The sequence below is a fragment of the Artibeus jamaicensis genome, unplaced genomic scaffold, assembly GCF_021234435.1.
Source record: "Artibeus jamaicensis isolate MK-2021 breed Jamaican fruit bat unplaced genomic scaffold, CSHL_Jam_final scaffold_916, whole genome shotgun sequence".
NCBI lineage: Eukaryota > Metazoa > Chordata > Mammalia > Chiroptera > Phyllostomidae > Artibeus > Artibeus jamaicensis.
The window spans coordinates 24,343,788-24,366,088 of NW_026522059.1; the positions used below are offsets into that span (position 1 = coordinate 24,343,788).

The 22,301-nt window shown below is 37.4% G+C and overlaps 1 protein-coding gene across 2 annotated transcripts in view; it reads left to right on the forward strand.

Moving 5' to 3' along the window:
- LRP12 (LDL receptor related protein 12) overlaps positions 1 to 22,301 on the forward strand; it is a 70,771-nt gene that overhangs the window by 34,314 nt on the left and 14,156 nt on the right. For both annotated transcript variants that reach the window (XM_037133364.2, XM_037133363.2), the window contains one exon: positions 19,556 to 19,691. In XM_037133364.2, the coding sequence (XP_036989259.2) occupies positions 19,556 to 19,691 (136 nt within the window). The remainder of the gene's footprint in view (positions 1 to 19,555; positions 19,692 to 22,301) is intronic.

The window sequence follows — 22,301 nt, forward strand, 5'->3', positions numbered from 1 at the left end:
GAAACCAATCTGAATGCTTCTTCCTTTGTTTATGTCTGACATTATATTCAGAAAACTGATAGACTTCACAAATATTCCGAGAGTTAGCGTGCACGAGCCAGACACATCAAGCTTGGTGGTCTGATCAGGAAAAGCAAAGCAAATGCCTTAGTAGTCTGTGTTCATTCTTTCCCATTTCGTTTCACCATTTTCATGTGCTTTCAAATGGTGTATAATTATATACATCAAGTAAAAATATGGCTATTTTTAAAATGACTTTAATTTTCTCCCTTTCTTTCTATTTCAAATAGCTAATGAAAATTATGATTACTCTTCCATGTAGTAAATGTGAAGTAAGAAGTTTGTTTACCAACATCTTAATTCATACAAGCAAAGGGTTATTGTCTAATTCAGTGATTTTCAAAATTTTTGTTTTCAAAACTTTTAAGTTTTTAAGCTTTTAAAAATATTGAGGGCTTTATTAGTTTGCTTGGGTTTCCATAACAAAATACCATAGATCAAGTGGCTTAAAAGAGAGATATGTATTTTTTCGCAGTTCTGGAGGATAGAAGTCCAGGGTCAAAGTGCAGACAGGACTGGTTGCTGCTCAGACCTTTCTTCCTGACTTGTAGATCGCCACCTTCTTACTGTGTCCTCCCTCACATGACCTTGGTGTGCACCCAGAGAGAGGTCTTTGGTGCCTTTCCTCCTCTTGTGAGGACCTCTGTCCTATAGAATTAGGGCCCACCCTACTCTTTCGACCTCGTTTAACCTGACTTACCCCTTTAAAGGCCCTGTCTTTCTAATATAGTCACATGGGATTTTAGGGCTTCAACTAATGAATTGGGAAGCAGACACAATTTGGCCTATCATAAGGAATTCAAAGAGTTTTTGGTTTATGTAAGTTGTATTTACTGTATTAGAAATCAAAACAAATTATTTAAAAACTAACTTATTTGCAACTGCTGGTCAAGATGGCTGCATAGGCAGATATGGCTTGCCTCTTTGCACAACCACATCATAATTACAGTTAAAATGTAGAACAACAGTCACTCAGGATGTTAGAAATCCAGCTGAATGGAAGTCTGACAACTGTGGACTTAAAGAAACCATATCCATCCAGACTGGTAGGATGGTCACAGATGTGTAATGGGCTGGTCCCACAGCTACATGGATAAAAACTCGGGAGGGTATTTTGGGAGCGAGGAGTCCCAGACCCACACCAGGCACCCCCAGCCCAGGATTCCAGTGCCAGGAAGATAAGTCCCCACAGCTCTGGCTGCAAAAACCAGCCAGGACTGAGTCGATGGGAAGCAGCCGCTGGGGCCCCAAGTAGTTCCTCTGAACCCACACACAGACTCACCTGCTCTGACTCACTCCCTCTGAGCTCCAGCACCGCGGTAACAACTTCAAGGCACCAGTGGTATCCAGGGAGAAACTGAAGTGTCTGGCATCAAGGCAAGCAGAGGCCATTGTCCCTTTTCTAAGCCCTCCCCCCAACAGAGCTGGCAGGCTGGTGCCATATTTGAGACTCCATCAACCCGGCTAATACCGTGTGACCCACCTTGGAGATCTCTAGAGGCTCTGCCCCACCCAACTTACAGGCCCATCCGAACTGCTTTTCCATAAGAATGGCTGCTCTTTGCCCCTAAATCCTCTCAAACAAGCAACAGCTGACTTCAGCAAGTCCTAGTGAGAGCCACGTTAGATTAACAGCTTGGCTCTGCCTGGGAGTTTCCAAGCCCAGCACAAGTAGCAGCCATCTCAAGGTTGCTTTATAGTTCAGGCAGGGTATCCCAGGCAAAACACAGCTAGAGGCTGACCTTGCCCTGCACTACCCGTGAAACCCCAGGGCCAGCACACCTAGTGGACAGCTTATAGACCATGTGGGACCACCACCACCCTGCCCTTGCACAGCGGATCCTCCACGGATAGCAAAGGCAGGTGGTCAGTGGTCACAGTCCATCCTTACAGCTGACTGGCCTGGGTAAATCCCTCCTATTGATCTGCCAACAGCAGCCAAGACTCAACTACAAGAGGAGGCTATACTCAGCCCACACAAAGGGTGCACCTCAAGTACCCATCTTGGGTGATAGGGGAGGCTGTGCCACTGGACCGTATAAGACACCTACTACCTTATGTCATGCTACCAAGACAGGGGTCAAAGCAGCCCTACCTAACACATACAACAAACATAGGGAGGCTGCCAGAGCAAGGAGACAAAGAACATGGCTAAAATGAAAAAAACAGACCAGAACTCCAGAAAAAGAGCCAAACAAAATGGAGATAAGCAATCTATCAGATACAGAGTTTAAAACACTGGTTATAAGGATGCTCAAGGAACTTAGTGAGGACAGACTTCAACAGCACAAAAATGATCCAATCAGAAATGAAGGATACACTAATTGAAATAAAGAACAGTTTACAGGGAAACAACAATAGAGTGGAGGAAGCAGAGAACCAAATCAATGATTTGGAACATAAGGAAGCAAAAACAACCCATCAGAACAGCAAAAAAAGAATCCAGAAAAACAGGGATACTATAAGCATCCTCTGGGACAACTTAAAAAGGTTTAACATTCACCCCAAAGGGGTGCCAGAAGGAGAAGAGAAAAAGCAGGAAATTGGGAATCTATCTGAAAAAATAATGAAAGAAAACCTCCCTAATTTGGTGATGGAAATAGACATGCAAGTCCAGAAAACACAGTCTCAAACAAGATGGATGCAAAGAGGCCCATTCCAAGACACACCATAATTAAAATGCCAAAGGTTCAAGATAAAGAGAGGCTGTTAGAAGCAGCAGGAGAAAAGCACTTCGTTACCAGATGGTTGATAGATCAGAGGAGGGGAAGAAGAGGAAGGGGAGGACGGCTGAAGAGGTGAGGAGATTAAGAAATACGAACAGGTAGTTACAGAATGGCAATGGTGATATCAAGTATAGTATAGGAAATGGAGTAGCCAAAGAAGTAGAAGTAGCCAAGGAACTTACACACAATGACCCATAGACATGAACAGTGGTGGGGGAACTGCCTGAGGGAGTAGAGGGAGCTGGGTGGAGGCGGACAAAGGGGAAAAATCAGGACAACTGTAATAGCATCATCAATGAAACACAAGTTACACATGAAAACATTCATTTGCAAATAACAGTAATGATTCTATTTCTTGTTTACATCAATAACAAGTTTATAAAAATATGTTTCAATACAAGAACATCAGTAGGAAGAATAGAATTATTTTATATAATTTTGCAATGTTTTCAAATTTGGCTTAAAAGAAGACAGTTGAATTCTCACTTTTGTTTCTGCATTACCTTTTATAACATGTTGCTTTTTTTTTGACATGTATAAAAACGATCCAAATTCACACTAAGATGTGATTAGAAAAGAGAGAAGTGTTTTAATAGCCTTTTCAGATAATTGTGGGTATTCTTTGACACTATGCCAAAACTTATCAAGTGATCATTTCTTAAAGGTTAGTTGCAAGTGAAATCTGAAACCATATCAATGAACAGTTTGTTTTCTGTTACATAAAAATTCAGTAGACTTTCTTGTCCTTTAAATTGATTTTTTTTTTACCATACATCATTTTGTAAGATGCATTAGTTATTTGCAAAATATTGGTTTGCTGAATTATGGAGGTTTTTATGGAGTATGAGAAATTTGAACATATCAGTATTTACTGAAATTCTGAATTTTGCCTCCCTCATCAAGATTAGATTCTACTTAATTTTTTCTGTTTGCTTGAAATTAGGCTTCTAGGCTTTTGTTGAGCATTGAAATTACTATTTGAAAAAAATTTTAGTTTAAAAAATTCAGCACTTAGAATATGTAAAACCCGTGTTGCGTATTTTAATCTGGCCTGTTTTCTTTCATCTTGTTTCTTTTCTACTCCTGTATTTCAGAAATACGTTTAGAAATGTATATTAGTTTGCTAGGGCTGCCATAATGAAGCACCATGGACCAGATGACTTACCCAGTGTAGTTTTATTTTCTCAAAATTCTGGAGGCTAGAAGTCCAAGATCAAGGCTTTGGCAAGGTTGGTTTCTCCTGAGGTCTCTCTCCTTAGCTTGTAGATGGTGGTTCTCACTAGGTCTTCACTGGTCTTCCCTCCGTGTGTGTCTGCGTCCTAACCTCTTCACCACTCATATTGGCCTCGGGCCCACACTTACGACCTCTTTTAACGTCCCTCTTTAAAGACCCCATCTCCAAATCTGGTCACATTCTGAGGTCCTGGGCATGAGGACACTTCAACATAGAGACTTTGGGCCCATAACAGATTTTGTTTTAATTAAATGTATTTTATGTGCCAGTAAAAATATTTAATTTCGGAGGTCAGTAAAACCTTATTAATGGCTTATTATTTTTCCTGAAGATGGGTCTTACAAAATTCTGTGGAAAGAGAAGAATACCAATGAAATCTATTCCAGTCGTATCATTAAGAAACAAATGGATGCTGTTGTGAAAGGGGCATCTAAGTACACATTCCTGGAAGTTTTTCTTTGGCTAATGTGGAGCTATAGAAGATGTCATGCTTGATGCAGTATAAGTTCTGAATTCCTATCATCCCCAGTTGAAATGAGAGCCCCTTCAGCGCTGGTCTAAATGGAGAACTGGCCTTAGGAAGAATCTCTAGACGCAGGACTTGCCTTCGTTTGAGACCAGCCCTCAACAGAAGTAGCGAGGTCGCTCACTGTGCTGTGGGCCCATTTCCATTCCTCACCTGCTCCTTGCACCTCCTTACTCCTTAAGACTGTGCTGAGTGCCCTAATTCAGTCAGTGTTTGCATGTGGAAATATTGCTGACTCTTTTAGAACAAATTTTAACTTGTCTATAATTAGTTTCCAGGTAACTTATTGTTCAAATCAGGACATTTTGAATTAATTATGCTGGCACCACAGACAAAACCAGAGCCATCCCAGACAGTGGGGATATATAGTTAGCCTTCCGCAATGAATTAAATTCATTTAGCGTGTATTGAGCAGCTGATGTGGACCTTGTGCCAAGAATGGTGGGAGTGAGCAGTGAGTAAAACCTTGTCTCAAGGAATTGACCACTTACTGGAGGAAACACACATGTGCAAAATGCACCTATAATGTTGCACTGTGGTAAGTCCAGTGGTGAGGTGTGAACATAGTTAGTGAATTTAAGGGCCTACTTACAATGTCTGATGAGTACTTAATGACTTAATATTAATTTTATTTGTTATTATGAATAGTACTGCCTTTCTAGAAAGACTTTATTTATTTATTTTTAGAGAGGGAAGGGGAGGGAAAAAGAAAGAGAGAAACTTCAATGTCCAAAACACCAGCTGGTTGCCTCTTGCACTTGCTGCAACCAGTGACGGAACCTGCAACCCAGGCATGTGTCCTGACTGGGAGTCGAACCTGCAGCCTTACGCTTTGTGAGACGGTGCCCCACCAACTGAGTCTTACTAGTCAGGCCGAATTGTACTAAGTAGTGGTTTTGTTTATTCATAGGAATTTTTATGGAATTAGTAATTTTTGATTGATAATGTATTTTTGGTTCTGATGGTTGAAATAATTTATTTCTAATATTCTACAGTATTCATGTTCATCTTCCTCCTCCTTAAATCTTTGCCAAGAAAAATGTGTTTGTCCTTTTGCTGGTGCTTATGCTACAGGTATTGGCATAAGAAGATGTGACTTGTCAAAAAAGTATACATCTGGTGATAATAAATAAAGGAGTTATTGGAGAAAATATTCTTTGTACTTTGTTGTTAGTTTGGAACTTTTCATTGTTCAGATTTTCATGTATTTCATATATGAAATACAGAAAAAAGAAAAGACAGTGGTAGTTTTATGTGTGATAATATGTGAAATTATGATGAAATTATGTCATAGAAATTTAATTTCTGTGACATAGGCCAAGTAATTTAACTTTACACATCAGAGAGTAAGAAAGTTAATGTTTTTTTAAAAATGTCTTCATTAAATATCTCACTTTTTTTTAATGTCTAAATTCTTTAATAGCTAAATTACTGTTCATCTGAAACAATTTTAGGTCAGATTGGTTTATAATAAGACCATTGCACACAGTAAAAAAAATATATTTGATTTTTTAAATCTTTCTACCCTACACTGAATTTTACTTTGATCTATGATATTGTTTGGATCGAAATAATTCTAGAAGTAATTTGTCTTTTGTTCTCAATTACTTTCAAATCAAGTTTTTTACTTGTTTTCATAAATTCTTTTCACTATACAGGTTTCATCAAACATTTGGAAAAACTGGAAAAACAGCAAAACGATTAAGACAATCACTTATTAATTCTACATTATTATAAATAAAAATATTATTTTAATTCCTTTCATTTTTTTCTTTCTGTGCACCTTAGAAATAATCATATATGCATTTGAATTTTAACTGATTTAACCCCCTGCCCTTTCTATTTAACACAGAAGACTTTTTCATAACCATTATTTTAGTATTTGAATAAAATTTTTGTCCAATGTCTGTATTGTGATATTCTTTTTTAAAAAAATACTTTCTTTTTTTTATTTTTATTTTTTTAGAGGGAGGGGAAGGGAAGAAGAAAAAGAGGGAGAGAAGCATCAATGTGTGGTTGCCTCTCACATGGCCCCCACTGGGGGCTGGGCCTGCAATCCAGGCATGTGCCCTGACTGGGAATCGAACCGTGACCCTTTGGTTCGCAGCCCATGCTCAATCCACTGAGCTACACCAGCCAGGGCTGTATTGTAATATTCTTAAGTATATCAGTGGCTGTGGCAGGTTCTCCCTAGTCTAGATGAGGTTGCTGGGACATATTAATATATATCTAGCCCCTTTTTATTTCTAAGGCAATTTCTTTAGCATAGATTTCTAGAAGTGGAATTACTGTATCAAAGGTTATAAATAATTTAATGACTGTGGAAACCTTTTGACAGATTACTTTCAAAAAAGAGTGTACCAATTTACACAGCTGTTCATGATGTATGAAGACACTTACATTTGGTATGATCATGTTTTTCCTGTTTAACCATTTTCTTACCATATTTAATAGTGTCGGACCTTTATTTTCCTCAACCTGTTCAGAAATGCGACTTTTCTGATTCATGGCCTGAAGTTGTGACATTGCAAAGAATAAGGGAATGGGACTGGCTTTCCTTTACAGTTAAGCAAAAACTACCCTGAGATTTAACAAAGATTTTCTGGTTGCCAATAGAAACAGATGTTGGGCCTTGCTGCCTTCTCAAGGATAAAATTTTTATATATGAGGATTAACACATTATTCTTAGTCCACCAATGGCATAGCTTCTGAATGTTTCTACCTTCTAACATCTACAGCTGAAACCTCTGTTATCGATTCTAGAGAGAAGGTCAGGGAGGGAGGGTGGGGAACGTTGATGTGAGAGAGAAACATCAGTCAGTTGCCTCCTGTGTGCACCCCGACCTGGAATCAAACCCACAACCTTTTAGTGTATGGGACGGTGCTCCAGTCAGCTGAGCCACCTGGGCAGGGCAGTAAGCTCGGTCCTGAGCCTTCTTTACATTTGACTTGGAATCTTTGCCGGGCAAAGCCAACATTTCTGAGAGCTGAGAAAAATTCTACTTAGCATTTTCTCTCTTAAGCCTTGTTCATATGAACTGATTAGGAGAGTATATAAAATAGACTTCAAGTAGTTTTTAAGCATTGTTCTTTATTCCTTCAGAATGTTTATTCCAACAGCATCATCACTCTTTCTTGCATTTGTGTATTGCATTTTATAGTTCCGCTTCCAGTACTCAGAGGCCTAGCACACTGCTGAGCCCATCAGCCTTTAAAGTGAATAATTTAAGTGGTAGCCTTTTTAAGTAGGATATTTTATTTTATAAGTTGCAAATAATTTGCTTACAAATTAGTTAGCAACATTTTATAAGAGTATAGAGCACTATAGTAAAATGGCTTTTGTTTCTAACTACAGTTTTAGGCTTAGATTTGATAACATGGTACAATATTTTCAAGTTTCCCTGGAAGAACATCAACTCTCATAACATTTAATATCTTAGAATTTTCAGATCTTTCAAATAAAGAATCTGGGAGGAAATAAAGTTTAAACTATAGTTATTCGATAGTAGCTCATAATTATTTTTTAAATATAGTTACATGAACAAAGTAGCAGGTATAAGTGTTCCTTTGTATCTTTCCTAAGTGACTTTAATGTTATCACATATTCGATTAAATAACTGTGCCTCTTCCCAAACTTACTAAAAAGAAAATAACCGGTTCTTTTGACCAATATTATAGAGTGCCTTTTGTCCATGTTTCAAATGCTGAGAGTACAGAAAGCTTATTCTACTTAGGGTGATAATGAATCCATTAACGTTTTTAGGGTTGTGAACCCAAGGAAATACCCTTCAGATGAAGAAAGTGAGCAGAGAATATGAGACAGTACATTTTTTTAGAGAAGATCACATACATTAATTAGTTTAGGATATTATTAATTTTTAAAGGCATTGTCTGCCTTCAGAAAGTTTATGAAACACTTAAGCTTCTGGAGTAGAGTGCCCCTTGCAAGTTTCTGAAAGAAAAGTAATGGTTGTAGTATAATTTTATATATTATACTTTTATATATACTATGGTGTTCTTCTTTATAATGTTTTCTTACACAATGTGTTTTATGTGGAGCATATTTAGATATCGTATAATAACATTTCATGTATTATCCAGTATTTCTTGAACAATTATATTGACAGTGAGATTATTGTATATTATTTTGTATTACATTATTATAAAAACAGTAAGTACACTCAGCATTAGCACAGCAAACGTGAGCACACAGAATGGGTCATAATGTGACCAAAACGTGTGATGCTGAGCTGGTAGAAGTGAAGTTCATCCACTGGAGCCTGATCCAGCAAAGCTATAAAAACACGTTGCATTTAAACGTTTTACATTTTCTCTTCCACTCTGTAACTTTGAGAATAACCCTTCTCACTCTGAGAATAGTTCTCGAGTATGCTAGCATGTCCGGTGTAATTTTGCAAAGGCGTGGATTTGAACTGGCGGTGCTTGTGCAGCTGGCATGCAAAAGCCAGTCACTCGGCAGGTGAGCAAACTGGACTTTGGGTTTCAGTTGCCTAATAGCCCAACAGAAGTGCAGAGTGATTTGACCTTAAACTGCAGTCATAGAAGTACAGTATTCAGAACAAAGTAGATGCTAGTTTTTCTTTACTCCTCCCTTAAACACACTCTGAGCATTATGTTTATTTCTGGGAATTACCCTTGCAGAAGACACTGAGATTGGAACACTTTCAGAAGAAGATGTAAATGTACTAAAGATTATGTTAAAGTTGATAGAGGTGGCTTAGAAAATTGTGGGCCCTGAAATGAAGTTTATCTTTGCTCATGTGCCAATTCCTGCCTTATGTCTTCTGTGTTTCCAGTTAGAATCACAGTAAACTCCAAAAATTAATAATTTTTACCATTCAGGAGATAGAAATAGTAGCTTGCTTAGCATTTTAGTCTTTTGTGGTGCTTAGTCCTTTTGTAGTGCTTAAAATTGGGAAATATAGGTACCATATCAATAGTTTGTATGCCCTTTAAAGAAAAAAATTGCCTTTTATGCCCTTAAAAAAAAGGTATAAAAGGTTGAATCATTTGTATTCATCTTATCTTATGCTTTGCTAACAAGATTCTAAATTATTTTTACTCCTTAGAAATTTTAGGGTAAAGCTGGTTAGATAGCTCCATTAAGGATCCTGTTCAGTCTTATTCATGTTATGCTGTGACCCTATTGGAACTAGGAAAACTATTTGTTTTCTATTTTTCTTTCTATATTTTACCTTATTTTTGCCTCTTTTAAAAGCCGTTTTACTGCCATGTAGCCCTGTCCGTCTAATTCTAACCACCTTTCAGAGCGCTGCTACCATTCATTGGTCACGCAGCCCTCGCTGCTTTTCCCCTTTTCCCTTCCTCTCCTCTGAACTATCTCCCTCAGACCTCACTGTGTCCCCGTGTTACTCCTGTTCTACCCGCTGCCCTAATGATCTTACCTATAATTCATGTATGCTTGTACATTTTTTATTAAAGGTAGGTTCTAGAATGGTGTTTATAAAGGTGTTTTGTTTTGTTTTGTTTTAATTCCAGGGAAACTAAGAAGGATTTTGGCTAAATTTGTAGCAATAGGACTAGGTCTTTAGAAGCTTAAATCTTAAGTATACCCTCCTTCTCTGTGTTATTACAGATTTCTGTCTTTTCTCTTCATGTTAGTATGGGAGCAGTAGATCTTTTTTTCAAAACAGACCACTTTTATCTTTCTTGAATTTTGACCGAGGCAGCTCCCCCGCCCGCCCACCCTGGGGAATTATTCCAGGTGTCATGAGTGCTCCCTAGCAGCTAGTATTGTGCCCTGGTGGGTAAGAGTGCAGCTTCGGAAGCCTGTTCCCTGTGTTCCAATCCCAAATGCAACCTCAGGAAAATTACTTAATTTTTCCAGCGCTTCCATTTTTTACCCTGATTTATTAAATAGGGGTAATAATACTAAGAATTAGATGATAAAAGACATGAGAAAAAGGAAGTGCCTAATCCTTAGTGACATCAGCAGCTGTGAAATCCACAGACCTGACCACACATGCTTCACTTTAAGTTCCAGGCTTTGAGCCTGTGGACCGTAAACTTCTGACCTGTACCACTCTGACCTAAGAGGAATCTCATCTTTACAACTACACCATTCTTAGCTACCCTCTCCTAACAGTGAGAAAACAGGTACCTGGTTTTTATGCTACTCATCTGACCACACATTCTAATTTCTGTTTGTCAAAGTGCCTTTTATTGCTTGCATAGGCACCGTGAAGGCCTGAGCAAAACTAGGTTTATAGTTGTGACTACACAAAACAGTTTATTCTTGTATTACTAATTATTGTATTATATTTTTTCTGTTATGCAAACCTCCTTTTGCCCAGCCCGTATTTCGGAGCTCCACGTGATTCACTGTTAACCTTCAGAATCACTCTGGTGCCCATCCCACACGGCTGTCCAACAGCTACCACTTACTTAACTAATTTTTTATTTCAGCGCTATTTTTAGTTACTTTTTCCCATTGCAATCAATGGAAAAATACTAATAAGAAGTATTTTTATACTTCTTATTATTTTCAACAATTGGAATTGTTTTTGTATTTATCAGCCATAATAAGTAAATATTTATAAAACACTCAATACTCTGAAAAATAACATAGCCAAATGGTAGTGGCCACCACCGACTGTAAATGCTATCCTTCATGAACAGGGTGAGTTTTGTTCCAGAGCGAAACTTCCATAAAATGTTACAGATAAATGCGCTTCTGTATTTGCTTCTTAGCTGATCTCCATGCCTCATCAGTTTCTCTTCCCACGGGTTATATAGCACTGCAAAGTATAATCTCTACAAAATATTTGGATCATATTACTCCCTTTTGTAGTAGCCTCCCTTGGTTTGACTAGAGTCTGTGGAGTTTTGTCATTAAATTCTTCTAATTTGGCATGTGCTCTTTACTCTGGCTCTATTCTGTTCTGTGAAAGAAATCCTATGTTAATAGTCAAGTAAACCCTCCCTGTTCTATACTTAAGTAATACAGTGTAGTTTTTGTTGTTAGGCCTGTGTTTCTGTTTAATGATATCACACACCTAAAGGATACATCGCTTAAAATTACTTTATGCACTGTCATTTAGGGCTATATTGTCTTGTATGCTAAAATAACTAAGTTTTAAGTTCAGTAAATAACCATATATCATTACTACAAAACCTTAGTTTCCATGAGAACGTGGGTTCTCTTCATGCTCTTTTGTGCTTTTCATATGTATCTTACATAACTTGGGAGATCAGTAAGCAGCACTCATTTTTACTTACATTTGAGGGTTTTTTTTTAATAAGATTTTATTTATTTATTTTAGAGAGACGGGGAATGGAGGGAGACAGAGAGGGAGTGAAACATCAGTGTATGGTTGCCTCTAGCACACCCCACCAGCCAGGGCTACATTTGAGTTTTATGACTTATTAAAACCAAAGGCACAAAGATTTTATGTCACTTTTAGTCTCAGCTACTTCTAGTCATGAAGTTCAGTGCTTGTCAGTTTTGAAAATACCCAGTTCTTCATCTGTGGAACAGGAAATTGTACTTTTTCTGTTATAAGTAGTTCAGCTCTAATCTTTTTTTTTTTGCTCTGCCTGTTTTTTAAGGCTTTCAACCCATGAAATCTCAAATCTAAGGGAAGTTTATTTGACACTGTTTTGAAGTCATCCTCTCTTCTGTATGTCCTCTATTTAGAGGTTGTTCAAACACTTTATTTTTAGATGATAGCTTTAAAGGTAATAGGCAGGGCTTATTAATCTAGTTTTAAAATTATAATTCTTTGCTTTACTGTAGGATTATTGAAATAGTATTGGGATAAACATGGAGGAGTCTTGAGTATTTCCCAATCAGTTTTGCCCTGTTTACTCTAAACTATGCAGTGAAATCTTTGTATTTTAAACCCTGCAACTGACATCAGAATTCCATTTTGAACTTCATCAGAGAAGCTGTACTAATTTATTCATTTAATTCTCCCTTCCTTAATTGATAATGTACATGATAAATTAAAATCCATGTGTTTAGTTGAGCTTTTTAGTGTAGCTGAACCACTAGCATTGTGATGATCCCATTTTTTTCTTTTTTATTTCACGTGTTCTATATATTAGATTCACTAGGAATTAAATGGGCTTTGGGGGCTAGTCAGATAACCTGATCACTACATCCTCCTGTGAAGAAGATGCTGTCCCAGCTGAAAATTGCTATCTTTTGAATAAATGTTTAGAGCCCCTTTAATCTAGGGGTTTCTCTTTCTAGACTCTGGGGAAATTTATGGAAAGTAGAGACATGTATCATCATCAACATAACTGCTTAAATGTTTGTGTATATCTAAAGATATGACCAAAGTTGATTAGATATGTTTTTGTAGACGCTTGTGTTCCAAGAAGAGAAAGTTAATATCGGTTATTAAGAGATATATTAAGAAATCTAAATTAATAAAGACAAAAATATAGTCATTACTACCATAACGCTATGTATGGTTTCCTGAAAATCTCACATTCTGCAAAATGAAACACTAAACTAACAGGGTTAATGGGAAAAGTAGTGAAGGTACAGATCACTTACACATGGGAAACCTTGTAAGTACAGACCTACAATATCAGTCGAAGTACTAGTTAGTGCAGCCCAGTACACCCTGACACGTACGTGCCTGTGGCAGGCCGTACTTTGCAGCCATAAACTTGCGGGTTCAGACTTCCTCCTTGAAGACATTTGCTTCTGATGGAGACAGCTTCATCAAAAATAAAAATATAACTCATCTTTCATCAATTAAGATGTTTTTGTTTGTTCTCTTTTTATAGTGAAAAAATGTTTTCACATCTCTATCTGTTCACATCTCTCTGTTCAGCCTCCCAAGATAGCTTAACACAGAGGAAAGTCAAGCAGTTCCTAAGGCAGTAAAACCACCTCTTCTTGCAAGAAAGGAAGGTCCTTCTATAGAGTTTTTATATTCCTTCTTAAACTCTGAGAACTCTTGGCCTCTGGTTACTTCAAATCATTAATATGCTTGGAATAAAATCTTTCACAACTTTGCATTATACTGACAAGATTCCTCTATTTGTCAATTTCATATAAACAAATTCTCATCGAAGAACTAACCAGAAAGTCGCCGAAGTAATTAATTAAGTAAGCAATAGAGAAGGTATGGGTAGAATAAATATACGTAAAAGAAATTCAGGTTTGTTATATCCTGATTTGGGAGCATAGTCAAAATCTAAGAAGATGAGGTTCAAACTAGCAGAACCATATAAACATTTTGGTTTTAAAGCAAAAAGATTTGTTTTCTAAAGCAAGGTTTTATATGTGTCTTAACCCCACTGTTACCCTGGCCTCTCCTCTGTCCGACAGCCAGTTAATCGCGACATCATTTCTCCTTCCTTCCAGAGCACAACGGTGCCCAGTTACATAGGAGATGAACAGGCACGGCCTTCTTCCCCACGCCGCCTGGTAGCCACCTCAGTACAGCATTCCCGGTGTCACTGCCAAACAGTCCGTCTGATCTGGCGAATCAGATGATGTTATTTACTGACGTTTACTGTAACTCCAGCAGTGTGCTAATTAAGTCCTTTACCAAATAATCGTATTTAACCCTTGTAACTCTGTGTGGTAGGAGGTATTTTAATCCCTGTTTACAAGTGAGGCAGTGTAGGTTACGTATTATCAAAATGATTGCAAAAATAAGTCACCAAAAAATCTTTTACATAAAAAGGTTTTTATAATATAAAATTAATAGCACTAAATATAATAAACTAAGAAAAAATGAAATTACAGTTGATGGTGGATACTTGAGCTGAAATATCATGAGGAGTTGGGAATGGGAAATTATTTTAAGAAATGGGAATAACACAAAAATAGAAGACTGGAGAGGAAGCCAGTTGGAAGACTGGGGCAAATGTGCGGAAGATAAAACAGGCCCGATTCCCTGGGAGCTGCTGGAGGGGCCTCAGTTTCTGACTCTGGCATTTCTGGTTCTAGTCATTGTGGAGCCTGGCTTTGCTTTATTTCCTGCGCTTGGAAATCTTTGAGATTGCTGGTGGCATTCTGAAAGTAGATTTTGTTTTCATTTCAATTAGGTGAAGTGACTATTCCTTTAACTAAATGATGCTGAAGGCATCATCAGTTAAAGATTCAGCCGTTAAGATTCAGAATACAGTAGGTAGGCCCCGCCTCACTTGTGGGCAGTACATTCTAAGACCTCGGATGGTACTGACCCCTATATATACCATTCTTTTTCTATACATATATACCTATGATAAAGTTTAATTTGCAAATTAGGCATGTAAGAGATTAACAATAACTAATAAAGTAGAACAGTTATAACAGTATACTGTCATAAAGTGATGTGACTGGTGCCTGACCCTCCCTCTCTCTGCCCCACCCCCACAGTTGATCTGATAACAGATGTGGCTGTTGAACGACTGACAGGCGGGTGTCGTAAACAGCACGGACACATTGGCCAAAGGAATGATTCACGTCCCGGGGGGATGGGGAAGAGTGGCACAAGATTTCATCACACCACTCGGAATGACGCACCATTTAAAACTTACAAATTCTTTCTTTCTAGAATTTCCCATTTAATAATTTTAGACCCTGCTTGACCTTGGATACTGACACCATGGAAATGAAACCACAGATAGGAGGGAACTACTATGTAGAACAAAGAAGAATTAGGGAAACACCCAGGTCTGGCTGTGTTGAATTGGAAGTTGGAAGGTCCATTGGGCATTTGACTATGCAAAGTCTCTAGGTTAGATATTTTAAATCCGTGAACTATAAGGCATAGTTGTAAGTGTAGGAGTGAGAGAGATTTTCCATTGAGAATAAGAGCAGAAGTCTTGGGAATGCAATATGAACACCAGCATATCAGGAGCTGACTGAGGAAGGCAGATTGACGCCAAGGAACTAACACAGGAGTTAGGAGAGCCAGAAGAGGTGGTGTGAGCAACGTCACGGTAGTGCAGTGTCAGAAAAATTATCACTCCAGTGCTCTAAAGAGATCTGAGGGTCCAGTGGATTTGCAGTGCGGTCAGCAATGGCCTTTGCCTTCTTATGGGGTATTTATGGGATTAAGAATTGGAATTTTGATTTCATTGGGTCAAAGAAAAAATGCAAAGAGACAATAAAGAAAAATGTAACAGTGCATCCTGGTGAACTGTCAGAAATTAGAAATATATCATCATGGTTGGGAAGGAGGGGCATGGTCTAAGGCTGAAACAGACCTTAGAGATACTCAGATAGCAACTGTGTAGTTTGATACATGAGGAATCCAAGGCCCAAAAAGGTTTAGTAATTTGCTCTGTAGCAAAGCCACTAAGTCTAGGTCTTCTGATTCCAAATCTACCAGTATATAGGGGAAAATTATCAATCCAAAAGGGAGGGAAAGTTCTTTTCAATGGTTGCAAGCATTAATCTTACTCTTTTAACATTGGAATGTATTCTTGAGTAGAGAAGGGAGGGAGTTACAACTGTACTAGAGAGTACCTGCATACCCCTAATGCATTCTACATGCAGAAACGCGTGATTAAAAGCCTCTGGCTGGGTCTGAAACAAAATGTCAAATTCAGTCATGTTGCAAATGTGCAAAATTAATATATCAAAATATGTATATTTATAGCCAGTTAAGGGAGAAATATTATTATAGTTTTGTTTTTAAATTACCTATTGAATTAGAAATGTAAAATACTGAATTTTAAAATGACCATTCTTTTTTCTGGGAGATGGATTCTCCTTAAGCAGTTGTGTGAAAATATCCATAATAGTATTTTGAGCATTCATACCAAAACATAAGTTCTTTAGTTTTTTATATAAGAGCACCACCTATGGGTCTATCAGGTATTCGAGGGGAAAAATTTTAAAATAAAACCTAATATAATTCTTTCAATTTTTCTCCTATGACTAGTCTGTTCATTTATTTAAAATTAACAATTGTCTGCTTTTTTATAAATTATTCCCACCTAGTTTTTGTATGTATCTTATTGCTGTTAAATCAGCTAATGAGTATTTGAGTACTGGTATCTCAGTATGGTGTTATGATTCTAAGTTAAATATAATTGCACTCAAAATTTATTATTCTCTCTAATGTAGATGAAGCTTCTTATGAAAAGTAATTTTCTCCACTTGGGAGAGGAGTGATGATTGTATCTTCATGAACTTAAGAATTTCTTCAGTATACAACTCCAGAAAGCTTTGACAAGAGACAAAAAGAAAGAAAAAAGTCTTATGAATGATTTAGGATACCTTTTCATTCATTACTGTGATGATATTTCATTACAGCAGCGATTTTCAACTGGTGCATTGTAGGAGTTTTTAAAACATGCAACATCCGACTAATTTAGTCAGGGACACTGACCTCTTTTCCTTTAGACTGTCAAATTAAAAAAATGACAACACCAACACAACAAGCTGTCTGGTATGAATGAATCAAAATTGTACCTATTTTTTGTCAGACAGGCAAAAAATATATCTTTCAATGTGTCGCAGAATTTTAATAATTACTTTATGTGTGCCATGCAGTGAACAAGGTTGAAAACCACTGTATTCAGGCATAGTTAGAAGCAAAACTATAGTACTTTATTATTAATAAGCTCTTAAAATTGAGTGACATTTGTTTAAAATTATTCTTTTTCTAAAGGACTATGCATTAATTTAATTTTTTGTGCAGGGTATTTTACCCTTGATAAAATTTAACAACAAAAAAAGCATTGGAAGTTTTGTGAGTTGGCAGTCAGATGTGTGCCAGCTTTTTGCTATGCTACATACATCCTTATGTTCTATGCTGTGAATCTCTGTGTTCTGAAAGTAACTGAAAACGGTATCCCTTTGGCAATGTACCCTAACTCCAGAATAGCCCCATTTTAGGCATAAATACTGTTTTTGCAAGTAAGATGTACTTTTAAAACCCAAATCGTATGTTTTATTTTTCAGAGAATGTGTTATTCTATACAAATAAGGATTAACTAAGCAATATCACTTGCTTTATTTTGATCATTGTAGATAAAAAGTTTTTAAAGTTACATAATACACTTCTTAGCATTCTAATTTAAATTGAACAGAGTATAACCTCTGTTACCAAAAACAGTTTTTTCATTATTCCAAATTATAATTGTAGTAGATACTTGCCTTCCTACAAATGGGGTTACTTAACTTTTAAACTGAAAGCAGAACTCAAGAAGCATGAAATGTCAGACCACATATTATATCAGGCACTTTGCTTGCAGATTCATGCATTCACTCAGCTGTGTTGGCTAGGTATGAGTAATGGTGGTGGGCCGGGCATGCTCTCTGACCTTTGGGAAGACAGGTGGTACTGAGCAGGCTCTAACCTGTTGTGGTTTTGAATTCAGTGAATACTTTGTTTTTCTGAAAATTGCCCCATCACTTCTGATGACTGTCTGTGTACCCTTGGCAGCTTCTCTTCTTCATCTGATTTGACACCCCTAATCTGTTACTTTAAAAATCAAATAATTCAATTTGTCAAAATTATATCAAATAGAATTTAAACTTTACTGAGGGCTTAAACATGTATTATATATGTTTGTTTTTGTAGCCCAGTGACAATTTATTAAGTTGAAGGAGATTAAAATGTCAGAGTTGAGCTGAATTGTGGGTGCGTAAAATGTTAGCTGTGTTCCTGTGGGGGCCGGAGACAGTCGAGAACACCATCCAGGAAAGTGGTGGTACTAGTTCAAACGTCTCTGTTTTTCTGTAATACTCAGATCACATAAGGATGTTTCAATCATGACTATGAGATCTGTCCAGAAGGTATCCAGCCAGGTAATATGAAAAATAGAGACATTTATTGAGGAAGATACAAGGAACGTTGTACATAGGACAGAGGGCAATGACGCCTTAGTCCAAAGTAGGCACCTTGGGACCTCACACAGTTCTCCCAGTCACCATCAGCTGCTCTGTCTTATTTTCCTGAATCTCATGGAGGGTCTGAAATCTCTTTTCAAAGGTGATTTTAGCTTTTAGAAAAGCCACACGATACATGTTGCTAAATCTGGGCTGTAGGGGGTCTGAGTCATGTGGGTGATTTGATGTTTCACAAAAAAAAACTCTGCACAAGACGTGATGCGTGAGTGGGTGCGCTGTGGTGATGAAGCTGCCAGTCACCAGTTGCACATAGCTACAGTGTTCTGAATCATCCTAATAGTTTCTGTGGAGGAATGTTCAAGCTTAATGCAAAATTTGATGCAGATCCGTTGCTCTACTCACTCAGTCATTTTGAATGTGACGGCCACACAGTACACATGCTCACTCAATGTCATCTACTGCCTTCACTAACTAGTATAATGTCACACAAACCATTCTTGTTATATTAACAGTGGCTGGACTTTTCTGGACAGATGGTGTATTTCAAGCCTTTTTAAAAAAATAATATAGGAATTACTCATGACCCTGTAATACAGTCTAGAAGTATTAAAAATAAGTTATACAACTACTTTGCAGTAATTTTGCAATAATGTTTGGCTGTCTTTATTCGACTATCCACTAACTTTAATAATCCACCTTTTTGCTATTATGTTTATATATATGCTTTCCCATAATTTTTAGAAGACTTTATATGAAGTCTTTTATTTAAAGTATCCAAAAAAATAAAATAGTACTCCTAAGGATATAAACACAGTAATTCAGTAAATACTCAACTCTAAGTAATGTATAATAAAATAAGTGTAAAAGGGGAGTTTTGAAAAAAGATGAATGGATGGGTGGATGGAGCAACTGATTGATCTCCATGGCTAAAGCTAGCAATTCTGACTCTTAAACTGTTATTCAGAGATCCGGTTTGAAAACCTCTGTGCCTCCCCAAAATGTGTACTTAATTAGGATATGATAGTTTAACTGAAAGGAAGGAAAATAAAGTGTCTCATTTGAATAATGGAAGCTTTTTAAAGTTGATAATACCATATTTTATTGTATATGATTTGATGTCTGCAGTGTTGGGTTTTTTTTTAAAAACACTGATTTACTTAATGCTTTCTTTTAAAGTATAATAATTAGCTAAGATTGCTTTGGCTATCTTCCAGCCTGTGGAGAGACTCCAGAACAAATTCGAGCACCAAGTGGAATAATCACAAGCCCAGGCTGGCCTTCTGAGTATCCCGCCAAGATCAACTGTAGCTGGCTCATAAGGGCAAACCCAGGGGAAATTATTACCATAAGGTAATTCTCGCATCTTTCTCTATTATTATATATTATTTTATTACAAAATAATTCCGTTTACCAGTATCATCACTGAACATTTAAAAAGGTGATTTTCAGAAAGTGTAATAAGTTACAGTTATTAGTACCATCTTAAGGGTAAGAGTAGCGGCCCATTCTTTCCCTGCTATTACAGCATGGGTTTAAGTATTTCCTACTGGTGGTAATGGATTGGCACTGAGTCATTCATATTTTTCTAGGCTACTTTTTAACAAAAGGCACACATTTACAAAATAGCTTATTAGGTTCAAGAGTATAATCTTTGGCCATGGGATATCCAGCCTGTAATGTCGATCACATTAGTAACGTCCTCTACCTTAATGAGTTAAAACAATAATAGGGTATGTCCATGTACATATATACATGTATGTATGCAACTTGAATCAAGCCGATGGTGGGTAAATACTACGTCTAGAAAAACCTCCATTTTCATAGCTTTGAAACAAAAGAACACTTGTTAGGAATACAAAGTTGAAGCTATTCCTAGAGAAAATAGCCATAAGTTTAATATTCTAAGAATAAATATGAAAGATTAAGATTTATTTTAAAAAACATTTAAAATTGCAGAGAAAAACTGTGGGAATGAGATATTAAGGAGGAAATATTTAGTGGAACTAGCTGTTGCTTGCTTATGGAAATCAAATCAAGGCTGTCAGAAAAAACAGTTTGCCTGAGGGGAGACAAAACAGTGTGGCTACACAGAGCTGGAGTTGGAGCAGGAACACAAATGAGAAGGCCACCTCTCTCACAGAGACAGCAGTCGGCAACAGCACGCAGGCATCTTCAACGTTCTTCATTGATAACATATTTATAGGTAAGAATCCTGGAAGTTTAGAATTAGATTGCAATTATAAATTTAGCCCGCTTTTGTATCTTTTTTATATTCATTATGAGAGAACAGTTCTCTTGTGAGAAACACAACGGTGGTCTATCCCCTTTTTTTCTGCGGAAGTCATAAAACGGGGGGCAGGGGGACCGTATGGATTGTTTCCCATGGTCCCTTCAGCCCCAGCCACACCTTCTGGAACCTTGGAGCTGAGCTTGTGGAGCCCGTTCTGTTCCCGTGAAGAATGTGATTCTCTTGCATGATCGATCGGAAAGATGTGCCTTTGAGGTTGGCCTTCTACAAATGTATCAGTGCTGGAATCTGAGCAGTATGCTTATTTTTCTCTTGCAATATGGCTAAGTATACATGTGTACACAGAATAGGATTTTTTTACCATAGGGATTCCAAACATTGGATCTCTTTTCAGCATAAAACTAGAATTTTTGGAGATATTTATCTTTTAAACTAAAAGTCCAGCCTCAAAATTGAATTTGCAGCTTACCAGCTCAGTGCTGTAAGACTTGAAAATTCCTGCAGGCGTAGCGGAGGCTCCGTGGAAGGCAGCCATCTGCTTCCGATCGTGTGTTGGATCCATGGGGTTTCACAAGTGAGCTGCCCAAAAAACAAGCACAAGACTGAAATGCAGAATAGAGTGGAAGCGCACCCCACATCTAAAGGATGATTTCCTGAATTCTGGAAAAAGTTGATGAATTTGGATTCATACCCAATAACATCCTGAAATTAAGAGTTCAGTAAGGATGAATGTGAACTCACTAACAATTCACTAACTGTAAAATGAAACCTCCACAAGTTCAGGATGATTAGACAGTCATTTAATTGCACAATAGAATAAAAATAGTACAAGAATCTCAACCTGTCACTGAAAAGATACAACAATTAATTCAAGAGAAATCCTAGGGGTGAATGTAAACACTAAAACTCTGAAATATTATGAGAAATCATTACTGTGTATCTTTGGGGTCTTAAGGTAGGCAAAGGTATTTTAGAGAGGACAATAAAAGCACTAAACATAAAGGAAAAGATAATAAATTAGGCTCTATTAAAACCGAAGTTCAAAACTTGTGCTTATTGACAGATACCATTAAGAAAATGAAAAGACAATCCAGATAGGCTAGAAGAAAAAATTAGCAATATACATATCTACCAAAGGGCTTGACTCTAGAACATAAAAAGGAATTTTCATAACTTGAAAACTCAATGTTATTAAATGGGCAAAAGACTTGAACACTTTGCAGGAGAATAACAATGGCCAATAAGCACGTGAAAAGGTGTTCAGCAGCATTTAGTCTTAAGAGAAGTGTATGCAAAACTACAGGGAGAGGCGCCGTTTTATTCCCCACTGATGCCTGTTAGACAGAATGTGCGCGTGTGTGTGTTTCCTGTGACAGACACACCCTAAATAGGTACATGTTTATACTACATAAAGAGCTCTTTTAAAAATAAAAAATTGTACTCTTCCAGCCAAGATGGAGGTGTAGGCGGAAACATTGTGCCTCCTCGCACAACCAAGTTTAAAGACAACAAAGTTTTAGTAAAAAAAAACGCAACTAAAACACAGAAAATTGAACTATACCCAAGTCCGACCACAATGAACCCTCAGCCAGACCGGTAAGAGGGGCGGAGTCAGCCACTGGCGGAACGGGGTTGCGCAGGAAAACTCGGTCAGACCGACCCAGGTGCAAGGCGGTTGGCAGATCCCAGGCATGGGGTTGCGAGGGGCAGAC